At 44.8% G+C, this 9,138-nt stretch overlaps 1 protein-coding gene across 5 annotated transcripts in view; it reads right to left on the minus strand.

Annotated features, from left to right (window-relative positions):
• Positions 1-933: 933 nt before the first annotated feature.
• lrp8 (low density lipoprotein receptor-related protein 8, apolipoprotein e receptor) overlaps positions 934-9,138 on the minus strand; it is a 137,284-nt gene continuing 129,079 nt past the window's right edge. The window contains exons 18-19 of one of the 5 annotated variants that reach the window (XM_056414663.1): positions 3,878-4,056; positions 934-1,360 (exon numbers count right to left, since the gene is read on the minus strand). In XM_056414663.1, coding sequence (XP_056270638.1) covers positions 1,322-1,360; positions 3,878-4,056 — 218 coding nt within the window. In that variant the 3' untranslated portion in view covers positions 934-1,321. Of the gene's footprint in view, positions 1,725-3,445; positions 4,075-9,138 lie in introns of those variants that run through there. The other 4 variants (XM_056414662.1, XM_056414661.1, XM_056414659.1 and 1 more) reach the window with 4 other exon arrangements.

The raw sequence follows: 9,138 nt of genomic DNA on the forward strand, positions 1-9,138 counted from the left end.
ATCAATTAAATTCTGAGATATTTATTATAATTATGAATCATAATTGCCTGTTTAGGATTTGCTGCATTTGTTGATAATCTGTTAATTAATGTTTTTTTTCTTTTCTAAAGACGCTGGTATACAATTTCTTTTTTACATCAAATGGCAATTCAGTAAATTTATATCCATTTGTTACATTTTATCCTACAAATTTGGGAAAGCAATGTTTAATTGAAGCCTGACGTTGGCGTACACATAACATAATGATCTCACTCACTTCCACACAGTGAGACGTGCAGCTTAGTAATCAAATAACGGTATTGCGACGGCACCCGGGAACCAAAACCCCAAAAGACCAAGGTCGAGCCATCGGTGTCGGTCCATCCCGAGTAAGTCAACTCATCTTTCATGTTGCAACACCGGCACAGGAAGATGTTTTTCTGACACTCTTGCAAACAACAAGTCGGGAACACGAGTGAATCCTCACACCGCCAAGATCAAACAATCCCAAGTTCTTTATCGGGTATACTCAAACCTCTTGATACCTTGAGATAGGATTACCCAGAATCCCTTGGGCCTTTTTGCTGTGCTTTTTTGTTGTTGCCTCAAGGCACAACTCAACAAAAAACAACTCTTTCACCTCAAAATCACCTGCAAACATGCAGACAACCCCATCCTGTCCTCCCGTAACTCCCTTCCCATTGGCTATATTTAGGTTTAGAGAAAAAGGATGACATACCCCCCCGTTGTGTAAACTCGAGACGTAAAAAAAGGGAACTATGAATACAAAATACCCTCCTTGCCTACGACTGTACCTCCTTGTAAAGAGTTAAACCAATCTGCCTGTAGCCCCGCAGCACTGAGAGACGCCGATCACATATTTACAGCAGCAAACACACGCAAATAAATAATAAAATGTCAAAATATGAGGAATTAAAAATAACGCATGCCGGATTATTTTTTTTTTTTAACCCAGCCTTCTATTTACAATGTGCAACCACAACGAGGTTAGTTTGACAAGCAGCATCTTTACACACCACTAAAGCTAAAGAAGAGGCGGAGAGAAGAAGAGAGGAGTGGAGAGACTGATAAACTAGCACTAAGGGAAGGAGTAGTGGCTAGTGGTGGTAGTAGGGGGGGGGGGGGGGTTAAGGAGAAGAAGGGTGGATTTACAAAGATGTACATGTCATCCCTCTGCTCCTCCAAAAAAAAAAGGGGGAGGTCCTTCTCTTTCTTCTCTGCGTCCAACTGGCCTCTTAAAGTAGTGGCGTAGAGGCTGTGGTGAGAGGAGGAGGGGCCGGGATCGGGGAGGTGGGGTTGCATCCCCCCCCCCCCCCCCCCCTCAGGGATAGCCATCATCCTCCAGACTCAGTGCCACGCGCTGCAAAAACGCAAGATACACACAAAAACAAAAAGAACGTTACCACAGGTAAAGGGTGGTGAAGGTGAGAGAGAGAGAGAGAGAGAAAGAGAGAGAGACAGGAAATAATAAAAACAGAGAAACATGATGGACAGGGAATAAAGAAAGACAATAAACGACAGGTTCATATAGAATCCATTTCCCTGCACTCCATACTCCTCTCCCTGACCTTCCTCCTCCTCTTTTTTTTTAAAAATTCCACACTTTATTCGTTCCCCCGGTTCTCTCGTCTCTGCTCCCATGGGAGGAATGTGGGACGCTAGCCTCCGGCCTGAAACGTCTGGCCCACATAACGCCAAACCGGATTCCTCTCCGGCTGTCTGAGCTGTCTCACAATGCCACGAGAGGAGAGGAGAGGAGAGGAGAGGAGAGGAGGAGACATGGAAAACAAGAGATACAATTGGAGACGATACAATAGATTTGGGCAGAAAAGAAAGAGAGTACGGTTCCCCCTCTTCCCAGGGGGGGGGGGGGGGTTGTAATTCAACATTGAATCTCAAAATGACTCAGTCGTGCACCTGTGAGTGAGTGTGTGTGTGTGTGTGTGTGTGTCTAGCCTGACATCATGCCAATGATACCCACAATTCTTTGCCTCTCTCTCTCTCTCTGGAGCCACACAAAGCAATCTGTGTTACCATGCCAACCGATCAAAGCCCCCCCTTATAATCCCTTCTGGCTGCCCTTCCCCGTTGGCTTTTCCCAATACCTAAAAACAAAAAAAACATATTTCCAACGCATGTCATAAGTGGCCGAGACATTTAAGTGCAAATAAACATCTGGCTTTGTTTCCTGGAGACGGTGCCGAGTGCAGAGGTTCGTGGTTTCAGGAAACAGATTATTTTGGACTGTCCTTGGTTCTGATTGGTGCTCCCTGTCTTATGTTTACTGTCGTTCAATCAATGATGTCACGATGTCATGATGTCACCATCTACCCTCAAACCACATTTATTTCCAGTTCTCTGCTGTGCTTTCAGTCGGAGGTGACGGTGAAGCTAGTCCTCCTTCTCAAAAACTACAATATTTGTATTCTAATAATCCAAACTCCACTGCAGAGTTCCCCCATCATGCATCTCTCGCATATAAAGCCACACCGCATCAGGACCACACGCCTCAGTCGCCCCTTTAATGTCTGAACGACCCTTTGTTGTCATCTTTACCAGCGAACATAACAAAAATAAAAACATCCGCAACATTCCTCTCCGACAAAGTGATGCTGATTTTGTTTCTGTTGCCTAGCGACCGCGTTGAGAAATTCAGATTTTTTGTTGTTGCTCCGGCTGCTTCTGTAAACACGGATGCTGCGCGACCGCGTCGGAGAGATTCGAACAAACACTTCGATAAGCAGAGAAACAAACGACGTGTGAAGTCAACGGGACGACGGCTGCCTGGCAACAACGATGTGATGGAGATGAACACAACGGACCGTGTGAGTATGGACATGTACACACGGAACAACGGAGGTGCCACCTGGAACCCAAAATGGTTCTTCAGAGTGATGCCATGGAAGAACCATTTCTGGTTCCACAAAGAACCTTTCAAACCAGGGTTCTTTAAAGAACCGATACCTTGAATAGTTCTTCAAAGAACCTATAAAGGTGTCTCAAAGAACCTTTACAAATGGTTCTTTAAGGCACCATTTCTGGTTCCACAAAGAACCTTTCAAACCAGGGTTCTTTACCTTGAATAGTTCTTCAAAGAACCTATGAAGGTGTCTCAAGGAACCTTCACAACATGGTTCTTTAAGGCACCATTTCTGGTTCCACAAAGAACCTTTTTCTTGAATAGTTCTTCAAAGAACCTATAAAGGTGTCTCAAGGAACCTTCACAACATGGTTCTTTAAGGCACCATTTCTGGTTCCACAAAGAACCTTTCAAACCAGGGTTCTTTAAAGAAACATTTCCTTAAAGAGTTCTTCAAAGAACCTTTAAAGGTGTCTCAAGGAACCTTCACAACATGGTTCTTTAAGGCACCATTTCTGGTTCCACAAAGAACCTTTCAAACCAGGGTTCATTAAAGAACCATTTCCTTGAAGAGTTCTTCAAAGAACCTTTAAAGGTGTCTCAAGGAACCTTCACAACATGGTTCTTTCAGGCACCATTTCCAAAATGGTTCTTCGTAGAACCACAAAGCTTTTTAAAGAACCATTTAAGAACCATTATTTTTCTGTGTGTAGGTGAAATAGATGTGAACATCGCGTACTCGTGAAGGGCCTACGTGTGTGTGTGTGTGTGTGTGTGTTTTCACTGAACGCTGCAACAACAAAAAACGGCGTGTGAGATTGTGGGCGTGTGCAAGTTTCTTCCTTTCCTCCAATCCTCATCCTCCCAGACCCCAAATACTCCGAGCTTCCTTCCTGCCTCCTCTCATTTGCCGCTGGCGAGCATCGGTGCCCCCGAGTACCAGTGCGAGTTGCTGTCCGTGCCGCCGCCCCCGAGTGGTAGCGCTATGAACGGCTGACTGCTGCGGCCGCCACTCACTGCTGGGTACACGTGGCCGACGGACGACGACTCGCTGTGGCGCCCGATGTGGATCTCGTCGTCGTCGTCCTCCGTGGTCTTGCGGTACACGGGGTTGTCGAAGTTCATGCTCTTGGTGTTCTTGCGCCGCCAGTTGCGCCACATCAGGTACCCGCCGGTGCAGAGCAGGCCGATGACCACTGTGGCAAGGATAGGGACTGCATGTGTTTAACACACACACACACACACACACACAACAACAACAACAACACACGGCGGGAGCGTTAACACAGCCCAGGGGGGACACAGAGCGGCGCTGTAAGCCACACACACACACACACACACACACGTTCCTTTATGCACGAGGGCTCATTATTATCTGCTTTTATTTGTATTTTAAATTTTTTAAATTTTTTTATATAATCTAATGCACACCGTTAGCTCGGAATTAATTTGTGTTAATTTTGTCGTTTTAAAACATTTGAAAATAATAATAATAATAATAATAATAGAAAATGTAATTAAAAACAGGACTGTAAATACAACATATATACTTTATTTGATATAAAAAATGTCTTTATCAAATCAATGCACACCTGTAAAACAGGTTTTAGGGGACACCATTAGCTAGGAATTGAGTTGATTTCGTCATTTAAAACATTTGAACATGTAATTAAAAACAGGATTATAAATAAAACATATATATATATTTTTAAATTGTATATAATCTAATGCACACCTGTAAAACAGGTTTTTTGGGGAATAAAATCAGGAAGACACACACTGTTAGATAGGAATTAATTTGAGTTAATTTTGTCGTTATAAGACATTTGAACATGTAATTAAAAACAGGACTATACTGTAAATACAACATATATACTCTATTTGATTTTTTAAAAATTGTATATAATCTAATGCACACCTGTAAAACAGGTTTTTAGGGGACACCGTTAGCTCAGAATTAATTTTAGTTAATTTTTTGTTTAAAACATTAAAAACAGGACTAGAGATACAACATATATACTTTATTTGACTTTTTTTGTTTAATTGTATATAATCTAATCCACACCTGTCAGACAGATGTGTAGGCGAATCACTTCAGGAAGACATACTCACTGTTAGATAGGAATTAATTTGTGTTAATATTGTCATTTTAAAACATTTGAACATGTAATTAAAAACAGGACTGTAAATACAACATATATACTTTACTTGATTTGTTTTACATACTTTTTTGGGGGGTTTTGCAATTAATTCTACACCCTAAACGTACATTAAAAGACACTTTACTCTCTACTTTGCTCAACTTTGAAGTGCGCTCTAAGACATATTAAATAACAAAGACTGACATTTATGTTGCTAAACTGCAGTGATCAGTGTCTTGCAGAGGACATTAAAATGTGTGACCATCGGTTTAGGATGACCTCATCGTGCATCACATTTAAATACAAAAATAATCCATGATGGATGGGTTTAGATCACCCAGTTGTTGGATTACCTCCCCTCCCCCCTTCCTACTCGTTGCAAGTCATGTCTAAAATGTATGTGCTTATGTGCTAAGGTGTTTTTTTCCTGCTCCCACACTGTACCCCTCTAGGGGCATAGTCGGGGGGTTGGTGTTTTTTTCTCGCCTTCTTCCCTCATGTTATGCTGTAATCTTTCATCCACCCTTTCTTGCAATTTCGATGCTTTTGTACCTGTACTCTGGCAAACGACAAATAAATCAAATCAATCAATGATCATTTTCATGGAAACTGATAAAAACGGAAAACAATGAGCCTTCTTTTTTTTTTTTACACATCCTATCACATTCCCTTAAGTCTCAATCATAGAATCAAAATGCATAAACATGAATGCACATGCACACACAAACACACACACACAAACACAAGGACTGAAGCACGCATTAATCTTGTAGTATATTTAGGTCCTGAAGCAAGTTAATTTTCTCTTTCTAAATCAATGCCTTGCAAGGTTACTGTCATCTTGGGCTACAGTTATGGGCTATGATTTATTATTTAAAATTATACACAATCTATTTTGGGGGGGGGGGGGGTAACACAAGAAGAATGGGAAGAGGAAGAGGACGAGAGGTGAAGGAGGATATTTAAATGTATGCTATGTCACTCTCTCTCTCTCTCTCCTTTCATTACCATATAAGTACGACAGCCTAGCTGCCCTTCAGGACTTGTGTGAGTGTGTGTGTGAGAATGAGTCTGTCTGTGTGTAGAGACCAACAGCTAAGCCAGAGGTTTGTCAAAGATTAGAGATAAAACAAGTGTGTGTGTGTGTGAGAGTCTGTGTGAGTCTGTGTGTGTGAGTCTGTGTAAGTCTGTGTGTGTGTGTGTGTGAGTCTGTGTGAGTCTGTGTGTGTGTGTGTGTGAGTCTGTGTGTGTGTGTGTGTAGAGACCAACAGCCAAGCCAGAGGTTTGTCAACGATTAGAGATAAAACAAGTGTGTGTGAGAGTCTGTGTGAGTCTGTGTGTGTGTGTGAGTCTGTGTGTGTGTGTGTGTGAGTCTGTGTGTCTGTGTGTGTGTGAGTCTGTGTGTCTCTGTGTGTGTGTGTGTGTGTAGAGACCAACAGCTAAGCCAGAGGTTTGTCAACGGTTAGAGATAAAACAAGTGTGTGTGAGTCTGTGTGCGTGTGTGCATGTGTGAGTGTGTGTGTGTGTGTGCGTCTGCATCCCTTGTAGCAGCCCCATCTAATTGTTCTGTTGTTGGATAGGCGCTTGAGACCCCTGTGTGACTGGGCTGGAAACCCCAGATCATCCTTTGTTCTTTTCTAAATGAACACTGGTTGAAAAAAAAAAATAATGAACACCAGCTTTTCTCTCATTTAGAAACATGTTTTACTCCAATTAGCGAGAAACATAACAGCCCGACTTCGGCTTAATATTGAGAATTATTGTTGGACTGCTTCCCCCTCGTGGAGCTGTGGGCGGAAATCCGGAAATCCGTCCCCCTCGCGGACCTCCGACCAATAATTAACGTTTCAAAGCTCGCCATAAATACAAAAAGAAAGCAGAACTAGAATGGGCACTCGGTAGAGCGCATACCTTCGCATATCACACGATTGGGCATTGAATTATGAACATTTTGGCATTAGTTGCATGCTAATTGGAAAAAGAAGATTTTGATCTTTTCATGACCTTGACCTTTGACCCGATTGATCCCAAAATCTAATCAAATGGTCCCCGGATAATAACCAATCATCCCACCAAATTTCATGCGATTCGGTTTAATACTTTTTGTGTTATGCGAGTAACACGCATACTAATAAATAAATAAATAAATAAATACACGGCGATCAAAACATAACCTTCCGCATTTTCAATGCGAAGGTAACGAGAGGGTTTACGGCACGAGGACAGAACGCAGACATGAGGCGGGAAAGGGTTAACGGGCTCCGCCGGTCGTTTTAAGAATAATAACTATCTCGAAAGAAAAGAAGAGAAAAAAGAAAAAAACTGCTCTGCGAATGTTTCGCCGCTCCCATAAATGTATCAAAGTATTCGATATTAGGGATGAAAGAAGATCTCAATTAGCGACACATCGCCGCGGCGATGAGGTCATTTGCACATTCGGCAGATTTTTCTCGGTCGTTATGCACGAAAGTATTACATATTTCAATAAAATTTGATTAGCATTTAAATTAAAGCTAATAGAGGAGATTAGCTTTGCTAAGCCGGTCTGATTGTAGGAACTTGCGATTCCTCATATTCGTGGTATTATGGGATGGCGGCCTCGTCGGGTTTCTTCTACAAGATTTCCGCTGCTACCAAGACAACATTTTTTAAATTGCATTATCTTTGAAAAATCTGATTCCAGCCACCGTGCAATCCGCTGTTCGTCCACTGGGGGGTCAGAGGGGGGGATGGGTTGCACACTATGATCCGATAATATGTTGTTATTGTTATAACAGCTGGTCACATGTGATGACAACACATCCACTGAATGTCCCGTTGGCTCGGATCTCATTAATAATCATATTTTGTGCACACTGGACAAGCTCACTGGCCCTGATGGATGTTTGAGAAGAGGATATTGTTGGATAGATTATACAGATCTCTAGATGTTTCTCGTTTGAGACACTTGACTCACGGGTTTCACTCCGTGTTGCCGTTACATCGGAAATATAATAGTTTGAATCATAAGAGAATAAAAACTCTCAGAGAAGCCGATTCACACGCAGCCAGAACAACAGGAACACACACTGCTACTCAACATGCAGGACGAGAGCGGCAAGCAGGGAGGGAGGAGGGAGGAGGGAGGAGAGAGGAGGGAGGAGAGATGAGGGAGGAGCGAGAAGAGAGGAGGGAGGAGGGAGGAGAGATGAGGGAGGAGGGAGGAGAGAGGAGCGAGAAGAGAGGAGGGAGGAGGGAGGAGGGAGGAGCGAGAAGAGAGGAGAGAGGAGTGGCGAAGAGAGAGGAGGGAGGAGAGAGGAGCGAGCAGGGAGGAGGGAGGAGCGAGAAGAGAGGAGGAGGAGAGAGGAGAGGAGGGGGAGGATGAGGAGGAGCAGGAGAGGAGGAGATGGGGAGGAGGAGAGAGGAGAGGAGGAGGAGGGAGGAGGAGGAGGGAGGAGAGAGGAGGAGGGAGGAGAGAGGGAGGAGGAGGGAGGAGAGAGGAGGGAGGAGGAGAGGAAAGAGGAGAGCAGAGGAGGAGGGAGGAGGATGGAGGAGAGGAGGAGGGAGGAGGGAGGAGGAGGAGGAGGAGGAGGAGGAGAGGAGGAGGAGCGAGGAGGGAGGAGCGTGGAGGGAAAAGAGAGGAGGGAGGAGAGAGGAGAGAGGAGGAAGGAGAGAGGAGGAAGGAGAGAAGAGGGAGGAGAGAGAAGGGAGGAGGGAGGAGAGAGGAGGAGAGGAGAGAAGGAGGAGGAGGAGGGAGGGAGGAGGAGGAGGGAGGAGGAGGAGGAGAGAGGAGAGAGGAGGAGGAAAGAGAGGAGGAGGAGGAGGGAGAGGAGGAGGAGGGAGGAGGGAGGAGAGGAGGAGAGAGGAGGAGGGAGGAGAGAGGAGGAGAGAGGAAGGAGCAGGGAGGAGGGAGGAGCGAGAAGAGAGGAGTGAGGAGAGAGGAGAGAGAGGAGGGAGGAGGGAGGAGAGAGGAGGGAGGAGGAAGGAGAAGGGAGGAGGGAGGAGGGAGGGACGAGGAGCAAGGAGCGAGGAGGGAGGAGCAAGGATGGAGGAGCGAGGAGGGAGGAGGGAGGAGCGAGGATGGAGGAGCGAGGAGGGAGGAGTGAGGAGAGAGGAGTGAGGAGAGAGGAAGAAGCCGGGAGGAGCGAGGTGGGAGGA

Source organism: Pseudoliparis swirei, chromosome 5 (assembly GCF_029220125.1).
Source record: "Pseudoliparis swirei isolate HS2019 ecotype Mariana Trench chromosome 5, NWPU_hadal_v1, whole genome shotgun sequence".
Lineage (NCBI taxonomy): Eukaryota > Metazoa > Chordata > Actinopteri > Perciformes > Liparidae > Pseudoliparis > Pseudoliparis swirei.